The sequence below is a fragment of the Schistocerca cancellata genome, chromosome 3, assembly GCF_023864275.1.
Source record: "Schistocerca cancellata isolate TAMUIC-IGC-003103 chromosome 3, iqSchCanc2.1, whole genome shotgun sequence".
Taxonomy (NCBI): domain Eukaryota; kingdom Metazoa; phylum Arthropoda; class Insecta; order Orthoptera; family Acrididae; genus Schistocerca; species Schistocerca cancellata.
In genome coordinates this window covers 894,850,950-894,867,498 of record NC_064628.1, presented here as the reverse complement: position 1 = coordinate 894,867,498, position 16,549 = coordinate 894,850,950, and the positions used below count along the sequence as shown (strand labels likewise).

At 42.0% G+C, this 16,549-nt stretch overlaps 1 protein-coding gene across 1 annotated transcript in view; it reads left to right on the top strand.

Moving 5' to 3' along the window:
- Window positions 1-11,248, top strand: part of LOC126175959 (UDP-glucosyltransferase 2-like) — a 64,565-nt gene extending 53,317 nt beyond the window's left edge. Inside the window, exons 6-7 of the mRNA XM_049923046.1 lie at window positions 5,270-5,489; window positions 10,477-11,248. Coding sequence (XP_049779003.1) covers window positions 5,270-5,489; window positions 10,477-10,753 — 497 coding nt within the window. The 3' untranslated portion in view covers window positions 10,754-11,248. The remainder of the gene's footprint in view (window positions 1-5,269; window positions 5,490-10,476) is intronic.
- The last annotated feature ends 5,301 nt before the right edge of the window (window positions 11,249-16,549 follow it).

Below are 16,549 nucleotides of genomic sequence, written 5' to 3'. Positions count from 1 at the left end.
AATATGATGCCATATGAAAGCAGTGATTGAAAATAGGCACAGTAGGCTAATGTACTGTAATGTTAATACCAAAATTTGCAATAACCCTGATAGTATAAGTAGCTGAGCCTAACCGTTTCAGCAGATCATCGTTGTGTTTCAACCAATTCCATTTCTCATCAATGCACACACCTAGAGTATTCTGCCTTAGCAGCAGACTTCCGTTTACAGTGTATTCTACAATAGCAACAGACTTCTGTTGATAGTCTATATTCATCAATGGTGTTATGCCATTTACTCTACAGAATTGTGTAAAGTGAAACATATATTTTCTTGTAATATTTGAATTGATTGACATTTATTGCGAAACACTATGAATAAAAAAATAATAGGACGAAAAATTATGAATATAAGTTCACTGGGGTATATATTTAGATGTGTAGCTTCTCTATGAACAAACAGTTCTGTAGGCAAAAGTAGTGATTAGATTAGATTAGGTTAGATTAGATTAGTATTTGTTCCATAGATCATGACTACGACACTTTGTAATTATTTGGAACGTGTCAGGTTAATAAAAGGTGTCTATACAAGATATTACATTACGCAAAATATTACATGACACTTAATATTTTTGATTTTTTTGTGGGAGTTGGGGAAATTACCCACTTACTATATCCAAAAATCATCTAATGAGTAGAAGGAGTTGCCATTAAGAAGTTCTTTTAATTTCCTTTTAAATGCTATATGGCTATCTGTGAGACTTTTGATGCTATTAAGTAAGTGACCAAAGATTTTTGTGGCAGCATAATTTACCCCCTTCTGAGCCAAAGTTAGATTTAACCTTGAGTAGTGAAGATCATCCTTTCTCCTAGTGTTGTAGCCATGTACACTGCTGTTACTTTTGAATTCGTTCGGATTGTTAATAACAAATTTCATAAGTGAATATATATATTGTGAGGCTACAGTGAAGATTTCTAGCTCTTTAAATAAGTGTCTGCAGGATGATCTTGGATGAGCTCCAGCAATTATTCTCATTACACGCTTTTGTGCAATGAACACTCATTTACTCAATTATGAGTTACCCCAGAATATGATGCCATACGAAAGCAGAGAATGAAAATAGGCGTGGTAAGCTAATTTACTGAGATGTATATCGCCAAAATTTGCAATGACCCTAATAGCATAAGTAGCTGAACTCAAACGTTTCAGCAGATCTTCAGTGTGTTTTTTCCAGTTCAGCCCCTCATCAATGCATACACCTAGAAATTTTGAGTATTCTACCTTAGCTACCGATTTCTGATCGAAGTCTATATTTATTAATGGTGTCATTCCGTTTACTGTGTGGAACTGTATGTACTGTGTTTTGTCAAAGTTTAATGAGAGCCCATTTGCAGAGAACCACTTAATGATTTTCTGAAAAACAACGTTTACAATTTCACCAGTTAATTCTTGTCTGTTTGCTGTAATAGCTACACTTGTATCATCAGTAAAAAGTACCAGCTTTGCATCTTCGTGAATATAGTATGGCAAGTCATTAATACATATTGAGAAAAGCAGAGGACCTAAGACCGAACCTTGCGGAACCCCATTCTTGACTGTTCCCCAGTTTGAGAAATCATCAGTTTTTTGCATATTATGTGAACTGCTTATTTCCACTTTCTGCACTCTTCCAGTTAGGTTTGAGTGCTGTCCCATTCATACCACAATACTTGAACGTGACTGACCGAATTTGGAGTAAAAGTATGTAATTTCTAAGTACAAACTAGTTGTGTACTTTCAGGTGCACATTAACATATATCTATAGATTTAACCCAGTTACTTTTATTTATTTTGCCATGTCGAATAAAATACCGAGCGAAGAATATCTCAATAAGATGCTGTATGTGTTACTTTCTGGTGTTATGTTCTGCTGTTTCGTATGATCTTTGAAAAAGCGTCACCTTGTCTAATGCCACCTCTGGTACAAATGATTGGGTACTAAACAACATCGATTGCAAAATCACTTTTAGATCTAGTAGACTATACAAAATGTTCCATTTCTTAGATAAAATCTGGAAGATACATTCGATGAATAGCTGAGCACAGCCAAACCTACTTCTTCTCGTGTATATTTCTGGCAGATGAGAAGTCTCTGAAAATTGTCGAATCACTGCAGGTAACAAAGGCTCCGACATTAATGATGATAAACTTGTAATCTGCATCATAGATACAAAGCAATACAGTTGCAGAATATCTCCTGTAATTAAAAAAAAATATGATTTGCTACGAGTTAGGTGGATGATACGTGTTTTCCAGCGATAGGATCCATAAAAGTTGGGCTGTTGCATGCCTTTGAAGTGTTCCTCCATTGTTTACCATTCTCCCTCTGTTGGTTTGCGTAACAATAAGTTGATTATTTTGGGTTATTCGGTAGACCAAACGCGGCTCTCTATAGGAGAAACAATACGGCACCCAAGTGTCGAGTTTAAATCACCAAATTCGTTTTCCGAGGCTAGATACTTGAAATTAAAAAGTGCTTTAGTTATTTAAAGATTTGTAATTGCACAGGAAGAAAAGAAACGTAAAAGACTACTACTTCTGGGAAACAAAATGATTGAGGACCTAGTGAAGTGCACAGCGGTTTCACGAAAAACGCCGTATCTTTCTTTGCACAGCTTCACTTTCGTAAAGTGCAAAAGATGGTGGTACTACTGCTTCCAATATTCAGCATCTTACTGAGTCAGTGACTGGAGAAACACCAGCAACAGAACCATCACAGAGCAACCGGTCTCGCAACCAGAAAAAAACCACTAAGATTAAATTGATGTGGAAATGACTTACAGCTTTTATCTAGCTAACCGTCGAGAAAAGCCAGAGAACACTTTCATTCTGAAAAATTGTTCCTACTGTCAGTCCCAGATCACTTACAAGAGCTGAGTTATTGCAGACTGAATGATAAAATAGTTACAATGAAACGTGTTCAGTATTATCAGTCTCAAATAGATTTCCTCGACTAAGAGAAACGTCATGTGAGCTTCCAAAAGAGCAACACTGCTGCCACCAACTAGTTGTACAATCAGGTTCATGACTATTACTGCACTCGATGTACACGGTATTCAGCACCAGATCCCTCCTTCGAGCATTCTGTATCCCGACTCCGTGACACAAGATTATGAAGACGCTGAATCATTTCCGTGAGTGTTTCACCTTTAAATGAGCAATAAAAATGTAAGTGCTGTTTGTTCTTTTCTATAGTATGAACAATCCATATGAGTTTTGTAACTTAAAAAAATTTTTAATTTCAACCTCCATCTAGAAACTACCAGGGTTATTGTATTGGCGGTAGTAAATTTCGCCTTGCATAAACTTATTCAGTACAACACAATATAAACATTAAACATTTAGAGCAATATTGCCCGAAGGCGCAAATAGGGAAAGAAGACTAGGACTTAACGCTTCATCAACGAAGAGGTCATTAAAGATGGAGCACCATTTTCGGTGTACACGTTGTAACTTATCTTCGACCGATTTTGGGACGTCCGGCTTTCTTCATCGCCAACAACAGAATCCCTTCTTAACAGCGACGTCTTTGCTCTCTTGCATATGCCTCCGTTTCATGTCCTTTTCTCTGGCGTCAACCAGACAATAAACTTTCCTATGTAATATAGTCGTGTTGTCAAAACTAAGGCGTTCATAGAAGACGCTGTACGAGTGTGATTAATGATGCGGAAGCACGAATAGCACTAAGCGTTGTGCGAAGCACGCTCAATTCACAATTAAGAGGAGGAAAACAAGATTAGTGTTTAACGTCCCGCCGACACGAAGTCATTAGAGACGGAGCACAAGTTCGGATTAGGGAGGGATGGGGCAGCAAATCGGCCGCACCCTTTCGGAGGAACCATCCCGGCATTTGCCTGAAACGATTTGGGGAAATCAAGGAAAACCTAAATCAGGATGACCGTCGTCCTCCCAAATGCGAATCTAGTGTGTTAACCACTGCGTCACCCCGCTCGGTTGCAATTAAGAAAACTAGTGCACTTAGTTATGAAATATAGACAAAAATTTAAGATGGTATCAATGTGTTCTAAACAATGTTTAGTCACAAGGATCAATTCGGTTTTACTGAAGGCAGGTCTACTCGGGAAACAATTTTAGCGCTGCGGTTAGCAATGGAAACGAAGGAAACATATCTTTCATTTGCGGATTTAAAGAAGTGTTTGGATTACTTGGAATGGAGTAAAATATTTTCCGTTTATAGGCAACTTGATATCAGTTACGGAGATTGATGGGTTACATACTCTCTCAGTGAAAATCGGCCTGTAGTAGCCAGTACATGACATTGGGAATGGGAAGGGTAGAGGGGAGGTGTAGAGAAGACAAAGAAGGAAGATGCTAGACATTTCACAAGGCAAAAATATTGCCTGTAATACTTAACAGCTGCTGACATCCGAAAATTCAAAGCTAAGATCAGAAAAAAATACACGAGGAGCTAAACACTCCTCTACACAAGTGTAAAACGTGGGCAATGAGGCAAACGGAAACAAAATGATTAGAAACCTTTTGACATGTGGTATTAAAGCAGAATGTTAAAGATCGGAACGAGGGGCGTGAAAGGAAGACAGACGTGCTGCAACGAGCTAACGAGAAAAAAATGTTAACAAAAAACAAAGTCATACGAAGAGACACAGTGGTTCGACACCAATTGTGGCACGAGTCATTGCTGGAAACTGAAGGGATAGCGGTAGGAAACAGTCGCAGGGACAGGCCTAACAGAACGTGGCATGATGAAATGAAGAGGATACTGTACATGCGCCAGGAATGTGAATTCAGTCTAACCAACCTCAAGACTGATGTACGAAACAACATCAATAATCGAATTCGCGAGTAGTGAAATCGTTTATACAGAGAGAAAAGTGTACTTGGATACAGTTGCCACATCCAGTTTGCTGGTACACTTCTGTTAAACTGTAATGTACTATGTCGGGTGTCGCTTACAAAACTCTTGACCCATCAGTCCTTGAGTTGTTTTCGTCACTTTAGGACCCTCTTGAAGCTGGAAAAATTGAAAATGTCAGCAGGCTCCAGTAGTAAATACTACAAGAGAAGCTAACGTTCAAATGACGAGGGAACTCGTCCCAGGACTATCCAAGACATACATCCTTACTTCTACGAACATTTCTCTTGATGATATAACAGTAAATTTAGAAAAAAACTGCAGTACACAAATGGTTGTTTACTGTTAATCTTCTCTTGCACCATCGATTGTTGATGTATTGTGCAATTTCAGTGACCTCTGTTTTCTGGCTTACAGCACATCCCAATGTGCGCGTGTTCATCACTCAGGGTGGTCTGCAGAGCTTTAATGAGGCCGCCTATTACGGAGTTCCTCTACTGGGGATTCCTTTCTTCGGCGACCAGCACCATAACGTGGCGAAAATGGTCGACGCCGGTATCGGCATTGAGCTCAAATTCTGGGACGTCACGAGAGACTCGGTTCCGGATGCCATTCGCAAGCTCATTGAAGACAAAAGGTAAAATACAACAGCATGTCAGTAAATCAGCGTTATTTGCAGCAGGTTATTAAGTTCAATGATCTCCTGTTTTTTGCATAAAAATGCTCCAGTGAATTGCATAGCAGCTGCAGGAGTGGTTTGTGTTTTGACGATGCTACTCTGTATAACACGATTCGCAATTGTGACACACGGTTAATATCAATGTACGTTTTTCTACGTGAAGGCAGAACTGATATCATTGACCGCAGTGAAACCTGCAGTAATCTTAATACATGGGAATGGAAACGAAAATAAGGGTCAAGGAGAGTCTGGAAGCCTGCTAGAGTCTAATTGCAATGAGGACAATCAGAATTAACATATTTTATTTGATCGTCATCAAAAATCTATTGCTTTAGTGTGGATATGAAATGACTCCGAAGGACATTCTGCCTACAACTTCAGAACTCACTGAAAAGGTTTGGTTTTTGTTGTGGGAGATGCTCTAGCTGGTGGTATGACCTGATGAAATTTGTATCCCACAGTATGTTCAACATTTCTGGTTAAAACTCAAAAACAAAATTGTTTTATTTTGTTATCCTGTACTGGTCCGTGGCTGGCAGTACCCAAGATCGACTGACAACGACAAGGGATCGTAGTGTACCAACGTCTCTGTGCCGTTACTGCAGAGTATCCTTAGGCCACCAGTCGACCACCACACCTTTAATTAGGTACAGTTTCTTATTTTTAAATAGATGTTAAGACTACAGAACGCTATCTAATTGCAATAGATTCCAGTAGGAGAGGAGCCTCTGATGACGACAAGACTCTAGCCCGCGTCGCAATCACACAGGCAATGAACTAATCGGACACGAAATCAGCCTTAGTACAATTAATACTGCAGCCACCTCAACCGCTGACCGTGCAAACAGCCTGTCTGCCAAATAATGGGAACAACACGCTGTCTAGACACGACGCCGAAATCGTACCAAGCCACGATAGAACTACGAATAATCACTTAACAATATTCACATACCAATGATTACTGAAGTTAAGCAGTAGTGAATAAATGGGCCTATTTAATGAACCACTCTCGTTGTCTACGATACTGATCTCGTCAGAGCAACAAATTACTTTCAGTACCTGATTATCTTGTGTGATGATAAATGCGACATCCAACTAGCAATTGTTATCTTTCGTAACGAGCTTTTCACAACGCAGTACGAACTCTCTGACATAAACTTGGAACTATTTCATTACTTCTACTAAAATACCAATCTGTCTACAGTCTTGAAATGATTATTCTGTTTATGGACACTTGCATCACTACTGTTAGGAATTAAAACATTTTTAATTCTCCCTTAAATTTTTTTTCCAATTCGACGCAGCGATAATATGTAAGTGATGAGACTTCGCATGCGTCACAGAATAACGAATCTTTGTTAGTAGCAAAATCTTTGGCCTTTCCGTAAATAATTCAATTACTTCAATTAAACTTATTCATCATTTAGGAAGCTTTTTCTCTTAATTGAAATCTTTTCTTTAATATTAAGAAGATCTACTTTCACTAGATTATTTGCAATTTCATTCTTTCAAGAACCTTTTAGCAAGCACATTTAAAAACACCACATTTATGTGATATCGACTCCACTGTATCAACATCTCTGAATTACACTCGTTTATACTTCCGGAAATTATATAGTTATATTCACACTAGATACCAATTAAATAGACTGGAAGGTTTCCTTTAACCCCAATAAAATTGGATTTATTTTCCTTCTAGGTATCTCAATACACGTTGGTTATCACCAGTGAACGACTGCCAGCAAATATATTATCATTCCCCACAATACGGAAACAAGTAATAAAAAAATCAAACAAAAGTCCTAAATGTCACCACCACTTTTCAACTAACCCTAAGTTACAATTTAAAAGCAAATCTTGACCTCTTCAGGCGTTGACCAAGCGCGACCTGCTAAGTTCCCTAACATTTAAATTGGCCACTCGTCACCTTGATGAATCAAGTTTTGGTTTAGCTACGTGTAGCTCGTTAAATGGTTCCTTCAATTTACTATCGCTTATCTACTCAGTGATACGTGAACACCATCACCGTATAGTGAAACAGTTCATCGTTTTATGAGCCAATTCGCTGTCTGCTGTAAGCTAGTGGTCTTGAAAATACAAATACCAACACATGTTCGAGGCTTTCCCTTCTCGATACACACACGCACAATACCCAAACTACCTCAATAAAAACGACAAACAACTTAATTACCACTGGGCGCGTCGCGACCACTCAACATACAATGCAGACGGGATATCGGTCACACCGATTCCACAAAACTCAGCACCTAACAAATCAATCTTTCAATTAAATCAGGCTCACGCGAGACTCACCCCAGCAAATTTTACGAACGAAACTGTTCCCACAACTATAATCAACAAAATTCCGTGCACTCTTCCAAGATTTAGGTGTCAACTGAGTAGCCTCACTACACCACGCAGTGAAACGCTACAAGATCAGACCTGATATACACCACTACCACCACTTGGTCGGTGAGAGGTCTATCCGGGAACTAACTAACCCTTTTCGTTGTACAATAGGAACCATTTAAAACGAACAAACACGGAACGCCATGCCAACTTTTAACAATTAATGTAATAATAATCGATGCTGTCGATTCTTCGCAATAGCGGCCCGGCTGCTGCGCGTCGCTCAGGCGGCTTCTCTGGACGCAGCGAGGGCGATATGGTATATCGCTGCAGTCGCGCATGCTCGCCTCCTGCTATTCCGTAGACGCTCTCGTATCATCTAGAACACAATTTGATTTTGGTTTTACCACATCATACACGTATATTATCGTGACCACCAGGTGTTATCATTGTTTATCACGCAGTACGCTCAGCACCAGTAAGGGTGAACGTAACCCGTGCATTTTGACCCAGCACAATCCTAGACAGGTAGCTACCATTTCGAGACTAAAAATTGGCAGGATTGCTAGTCGCGGGTTGCCATGTGACTCGTGAAGTTATTTTTGCTTCATCGATACCAAGCGTCACAGGTAAACTCCAATAACGCCAGGATTGTTCTCTTTGTGTGATCTCTAGCAACACACTAGCGTAGACACAAAATACAGGGTGTCCGAAAAGTCTTTCCCTGATTACATATATTGATAACTCATGCTACAAGTGAGATACAAATATGAAACTGGTGTCTAATTGTTAACAAACTATCAAAGTTTTTTTCACACATTAGTAAACTTTCACTTGAGCACCCTTGGTAGCACGTAGCACATCTAGGCGATATTCAATTTCCGTCCACACATTAGCCAACATCACTGCAGCATCGATTCAACGACTGTGGTTATCCGTTGCCACAGGGTTTCAAGATCTGGTACACGTGTTCGGTAGACCTCGTCCTTGACATAACCCCATAAAAAGAAGTCTAATGGGGTTATGTCAGGAGAGCGTGGAGCCAAACCGTTGGCCCATCACAACCAATCCATCGCCCAGGAAAGGTCACATCGAGATAGGCACGGACGTCCAAACCCCAATAAGGCAGTGCACCGTCTTGCTGAAACAAGACATCAGGGTGATACTGAAGCAGCTGAGGAACAGCATACAGTTGCAACATGTCCAGATACACTGAAGATGTGATGGTAGCCTCAGCGAAGTAGAATGGGCCGATAATTCGATCGTGCAATAGCGCGCATCAAACATTCAACTTTAGACTGCCTCTGGTGCACTCCATGACGTCGCCAGGGGGTTGTGAACCCCAAATGCGCGCATTATGGCGATTCAGTACTCCACTGACAAAAAGGGTCGCTTCGTTGGAAAAGGCAATTCGTCTGAGATAACCATCATCGTCCTCAATACGTGATAGCATTTCGATTGCAAGGTCATATCGACGTGTACTGTCATTGGGCAACAAGGCCTGAACTATTTACACTTTGTATGCACGAAACAATAAACTTTTGTGTAAAATGTCATGGAGACAGCTTTTTGGCATCTGTAATTCACGTGAGGCCCTGCGCACCGATTTCTTCGGACTTCGCAGAAAAGACTGCCTTACAGCTTCCACCCTGGCTGCTGAGGTTCTTGGTCGACCAGACCTCGGAAGGTCAGTAGCCGATCCTGTGTTCTTGAACTTCTCATACCAGGCTTTAATGCTCTTGACATCAGGTGGATTCCTTCCAAATGTTGTCTGGAAGTGTCTCTGCACTGTGGTTGGTGATCGTGTCTCATGGTATCACAGGACACACTGTGCCTTCTCCTGATTGGTTGACATGGCTTCTTCGGCACTGCACCTCTTCCACTACTTACATACTGCGAATCTAAAACACAAAAAAACTTTGATAGTTGTAAACAATTCGACACAAGTTTCATATTTGTATCTTACTTCTAACCTGAGTTATCAATTTATGTGATCAGGGAAAGTCTTTTCGGACACCCTGTATGTTTAGTGTACCATGTATAAGAACCATCCCACGTAGCTTATGCTTTATGATGTCACCTCAGTTTCACTGGAATTTATGTTGTTCAGTAGGTTTGATAATGAAAGAATTACGTGGAAGTGAAAAATCACTTCATGTTACCTCAAAATTGATATCACGGAATCTGGAACGCCCCCCCCCCCAAGTCCCTTGGATCATTGTGAGTTAAATAAAATGGACATACATTTTTGTTTATGCTTACTTTAGAACATTCTCTCTTCGGTTTCTATAAAACCAGTTCCACCATTCGTTGTTGATAGGTCATTATAAAAACTAATATATCTTCATAGGATTTCCGTAATCTGTTACCCTGTTACGTCATGGTATGGTGATTTCTCTACCATAACAGGGTTTCCTGGTTTTATTCATAAATCCTACCCATCTTATGTTTTGTATTATCCGCTTGTACAGCAACATTCAAACTCAGTATTACCACTACATAGTTGTGTTGACTCTTGTATTTACTCCTGACGAACTATTACCACTTTTTAAGCTTTGAAAAAAAGCGTTGTCATCTATCGTCCTTCCTTCTACAGGTTCAGCGAGAAAATGAAGCAGTTCTCAGCTGTCTATCGTGAGCATAAGGAAGAGAGCCTGCCTAAAGCCATCTGGTGGATCGAATACGTACTTCGCCACAACGGAGCACCACATCTGCGCAGTGCCGCAAAAGACCTGACCTGGTACCAATACCTGCTGCTAGATGTCATTATCTTCGTGCTGGCTGTAGTAGTGATCTTTTGTATAGCTCTCTACAGTATTACTAGGTTTCTGATCTCCATAGTGTTCAAATCTAAGAAACTGAAAAGTAACTGAGAACATAATCTTCTGTTATACAGAAGTATCATTGGGTATTAATTTATTGAGAAACTGCGTGGATGTTCGAGTGGAATGGTGGAGCAGATACATGTATACTGATCTGTAAAACTCTTTTCATGATTGTATCATGTGCAATACAATGTATATAAATTTTAAAACTCATTTGTATAATGTTACGAGTGGGAAAAACTGTGAGTGTGAAATTCATTGACATTGCTGTAATTTAAACTACAGTTCTAGTTTGAATGGCTGGTTCTAAAAACCAAAATATTATTTTTTTACATCTGTTTCAGTCAGCAACTTTTTATGTTTACAGACAGTTTTCTAAATAAAATCCTTAATCCTGTTACATCAAGACTGAATTTGTGTAGACTTTATACTCTCATATACAGGGTTATTACAAATGATTGAAGCGATTTCACAGCTCTACAATAACTTTATTATTTGAGATATTTTCACAATGCTTTGCACACACGTACAAAAACTCAAAAACTTTTTTTAGGCATTCACAAATGTTCGATATGTGCCCCTTTAGTGATTCGGCAGACATCAAGCCGATAATCAAGTTCCTCCCACACTCGGCGCAGCATGTCCCCATCAATGAGTTCGAAAGCATCGTTGATGTGAGCTCGCAGTTCTGGCACGTTTCTTGGTAGAGGGGGTTTAAACACTGAATCTTTCACATAACCCCACATAAAGAAATCGCATGGGGTTAAGTTGGGAGAGCGTGGAGGCCATGACATGAATTGCTGATCGTGATCTCCACCACGACCGATCCATCGGTTTTCCAATCTCCTGTTTAAGAAATGCCGAACATCATGATGGAAGTGCGGTGGAGCACCATCCTGTTGAAAGATGAAGTCGGCGCTGTCGGTCTCCAGTTGTGGCACGAGCCAATTTTCCGCGGGCTACGCGTGAAACTTGCCCGCACGCGTTCCACCGTTTCTTCGCTCACTGCAGGCCGACCCGTACATTTCCCCTTACAGAGGCATCCAGAAGCTTTAAACTGCGCATACTATCGCCGAATGGAGTTAGCAGTTGGTGGATCTTCGTTGAACTTCGTCTTGAAGTGTCGTTGCACTGTTATGACTGGCTGATGTGAGTGCGTTTCAAGCGCGACATACGCTTTCTCGGCTCCTGTCGCCATTTTGTCTCACTGCGCTCTCGAGCGCTCTGACGGCAGAAACCTGAAGTGCGGCTTCAGCCGAACAAAACTTTATGAGTTTTTCTACGTATCCGTAGTGTGTCGTGACCGTATGTCAATGAATAGAGCTACAGTGAATTTATGAAATCGCTTCAATCATTTGCAATAGCCCTGTATATTAGTTTGTTACCCTACGTTTACGAAAGTCTCCCACATGGAAGTAAAGAAATTATGGAGATTCTATGATTTCATTAAATAAAAACTTTCAGAACATTTCGAAATGTGTAAGAGTTTTCTTTATTTTTTTTTTGTCTACTGGGCAAAATAGTTTCCCGACAAAAGAAGCACCCAGCTTTTTACCTGAATAATTTCTTGGCCTGCAAACTAATGAAGTGAAAAGTTATTTGAATATTAGTTAGTCATAACATCTGAGAATGAAACAGCAGAAATTCCTTCGTCATGCAAAACCTTGTGAGAGCTGTATGCAGTGATCAGCCAGAACATTCTGACCACCGACCTACTGTCGCTAGCATCGTCACCTGGCGAGGAATGACTGCCAGTCAGTTACACGCACGGTTCGTGTAGTATCAGAGAGCGTGCTGTCAGTGTGTAGACTGGGGAAACGTGCGAACTATCTCAGTTTCCAGAATGAGATTTTCACTCTGCAGCGGAGTGTGCGCTGATATGGAACTTCATGGCAGATTAAAACTGTGTGCCCGACCGAGACTCGAACTCGGGACCTTTGCCTTTCGCAGGCAAGTGCTCTACCATCTACCGAAGCACGACTCACGCCCGGTCTTCACAGCTTTTCTTCTGCCAGTATCTCGTCTCCTACCTTCCAAACTTTACAGAAGCTCTCCTGCGAACCTTGCAGAACTAGCATTCCTGAAAGAAAGGATACTGCGAAGACATGGCTTAGCCACAGCCTGGGGGATGTTTCCAGAATGAGATTCTCACTCTGCACCGGAGTGTGCGCTGATATGAAACTTCCTGGCAGGTTAAAACTGTGTGCCCGACCGAGATACTGGCAGAAGTAAAGCTGTGAGGACCGGGCGTGAGTCGTGCTTCGGTAGCTCAGATGGTAGAGCACTTGCCCGCGAAAGGCAAAGGTCCCGAGTTCGAGTCTCGGTCGGGCACACAGTTTCAATCTGCCAGGAAGTTTCATATCTGAGTTTGACCGAGGGCAGATTGTGATGGCCCGGACGCTTGGCACGAGCATTTCGGAAACTGTATAACTTGTCGGGAGTGCAGTGGTGAGTTTCTCCAACACTTGCAGAAACCGAAGTGAAACAATGTGTCGAGGTCGTGGGGACAGGCGACCACCCCTCATTACATTTGTCATATGCTGGGCAGACTGGTAAAACAGGCGGCGAACTGTGGCGGAACTAACATCAGATTTTAATGCTGGGCAGAGTACAAGACTGTCTGAAAACACAGTGCACCGAACACGCCCAACGATGGACCTCCACAGCCGACAACCCATGCTTGTGGCAATGTTAACACTACGACATTAGCAACTGCGACTGAAATGGGCACGTGATCACCATCACTGGACGTTGGCGTAGTAGCAAAGCGTTGCATGGTCTGATGAATCCCAACATATTCTCATCATGCCGATGGCAGGGCGCGAATCCGTCGTCTTCCAAGGGAACAGCTCCTTGAGACTTGTACTGAGGGACGGAGACAAGCTGACACTGGCTTCATTATGCTCTGGGGAACATTAACGTGGGCGTCCTTCGGTCCATTGGAGCTTGTGCGAGGCACCATTACGGCCATGTAGTATCGTACGCTGGTTGCAGACCATGTCTACTACTCCCTACGACAGTGGCACTTTTGAACAACATAATGCGCCATGTCACAAGGGCAGCAGTGTGAAGGAGTGGTTAGAGGATCACAGTGGCGAGTTCCAGTTGATGTGCTGGCCCCCCAACTCGCCAGATCTGAACCTGATCGAACACATCTTGGATGTGACTGAACGTGGTGAACTCATCAACCCCTCCCCGGAATTTACGGTAATTAGGTGACTTTGAGCAGATGTGGTGCCCGCTCCCCCCAGCGACCTACCAAGGCGTCATAGCTTCCATGCCACGATGCGTCGCTGCTGTTATCCGTGCCAAAGGTGGACATACTTGCTATTATGTACATGGTGATAATGTTCTGCTGATCAGTGTATGTATGTGTATGGTGTAAAACGTGAGAGCCAAATGTTATAATTTATAATTCACAAATGGCACTGCGCCGGCCAGTGTGACCGAGCAGTTCTAGGCGCTTCAGTGTGGAACCGCTCGACCGCTACGGTAGCAGGTTGAAATCCTGCCTCGGGCACGGATGTGTGATGTCCTTAGGTTAGTTAGGTTTAAGTAGTTCTAAGTTCTAGGGGACTGATGACCTTAGAAGTTGAGTCCCATAGTGCTCAGAGCCATTTGAACCATAAATGGCATCAATAAACTGTCCAAAGTAGCCTCTCAATTTAAAATAAGACCAGATTTTGTTTAATTCCTTAAATATAAGCCATAAGAGCACAGCATATTTTACACTTCGGTTCAAATCCTTTTCTCGTCACCTCCATTCTAGAAACCTTAGGAACAGAGCTTACGTCCATGAACACAGTGACAGTAAGGGACCTTAAACATTGCAAAATAAATCAGTAGCAGGGAAGAAAATTAATTTAATGGTAATAACGTTGATAACCTTCTTGTGTAAATGATTTATTTTCCCAGTACTGATGCTTAACCTGCTGTCATAACACTGAATAGTCCTGAAGACATTAAAAACAAAAATAATTTTTCATCAACAGTTTGATTCATACTAGAACTTTAGTTGATGTGAAGAAATTTTTCGTGCTGGAGCATGACTCGGACCCAAGGACGCCACTTTCTTGGAGATCTTGAGAAATTTTGAGTATTCGAGGAAACAACCGGTGGAACTGTATTGTCCCCAAAGTGGTCAAATCCTAGCGAAAGGGAAGATCCGAGAGCGAATCTCAGTCCATCACTAATATTCTCAACATATCAGGTTGAAATTAAAGGTGCATGAATAAAGAGTAGTTTCTGGTTTAGCTAATAGAACCCACTATGTTGTTCTGGTTGTCGAGCGTTCATCACAATGACGTCACGAGTGTCTCATGGGCCTGTGACCTCCACGACCACTGGCTCACTGCATACAAAGTTTCTAGTGTAAGGAAAGCTGACTGATGACAGAATTGCCGCTTGGCGCCACTTTCACCTGTCATGGTGCACCTTAAACTGTCTCTACTTCAGTCAGTAGTGAAGCAACAATGCAGTTGATATGGATCTGGAACCACGGCGTAACACTACGTTCTACACTTTGCATGACCAGAGATGACAAGGATCTCCTCTTGCTTGTTGAAAATGGTAGCCTGCAATGGGATTCGACTCCAGTCTTAGCCTTACCACGCTACCGTCAGTCCAACACTTCACCAAACTAAGCGTTTGGCTTGGTCACGTTTTTATCGGAAAGGAATATTTGCCACACTGAGTAAGAATTCTAACTGTCTGGAGGGAGATTACAGCCTGTTCAATGAATTCGTTTCTTTGTTGTGTTGGTTTGTTTGGGGAAGAGACCAAGCAGCGAGGTAATCAGTCTCATTGGATTAGGGAAGGATGGGGAAGGAATTTGGCCGTGCCTTTTCAAAAGGTACCATCCTGGAATTTGCCTGAAGTGATTTAGGGAAATCGTGGAAAACCTAAACCAGAGCGCTAACGCGCTGCTTCCTGGACTCGGGTAGGGGCGCTGGCCCCGCATCAAATCCGCCTGGCGGATTAACGATGATGGTCGGTGTGCCATCCAGCCTGGATGTGGTTTTTAGGCGGTTTTCCACATCCTACTAGGTGAATACCGTGCTGGTCCCCACGTCTCGCCTCAGTTACACGACTCACAGACATGTGGAACACATTCACACTCTTTCACGATTTGCACTAGACGCAGACAGCGGGGGTACACTTATTCCGTCCCGCGGAGTATGAGGTGGTGGTAGGAAGGGCATCCGGCCACACCTTACACATTAACCACGCCAAATCCGTACTTAACCCTGCCGACCCTGCGCACAATGCGGGATAAAGGCAGTAGCGAAAGAAAGAAACGAAAGAAAGAAACGAAAGAAAGAAAGGAAAAACCTAAACCAGGATGACCGGACGTGGGATGCAACCGTCGTCCTCCCGAATGCGAGTCAAGTGTGCTAACCACTGCGCCAGCTCGCTCGGTTTTTCTTTGTCCGACTGTGTCTCGCACCCCCCCCCCCCACCCCCCACCACCACCACCACTTGAGCTATCCTGGTAGTATATATGTTTGTGACCTAGCGGTAAATGTCGCTCAGAATAAACGCAAATGTCAGATTTCAAACTCACGCCTCCCTTCACCTCTTTTCGGTTAATACAGGGTGATTCAAAAAGAATACCACAAATTTAAAAATGTGTATTTAATGAAAGAAACATAATATAACCTTCTGTTATACATCATTACAAAGAGTATTTAAAAAGGTTTTTTTTCACTCAAAAACAAGTTCAGAGATGTTCAATATGGCCCCCTCCAGACACTCGACAATATCAACCCGATATTCCAACTCGTTCCACACTCTCTGTAGCATATCAGGCGTAACGGTTTGGATAGCTGCTGTTATTTCTCGTTT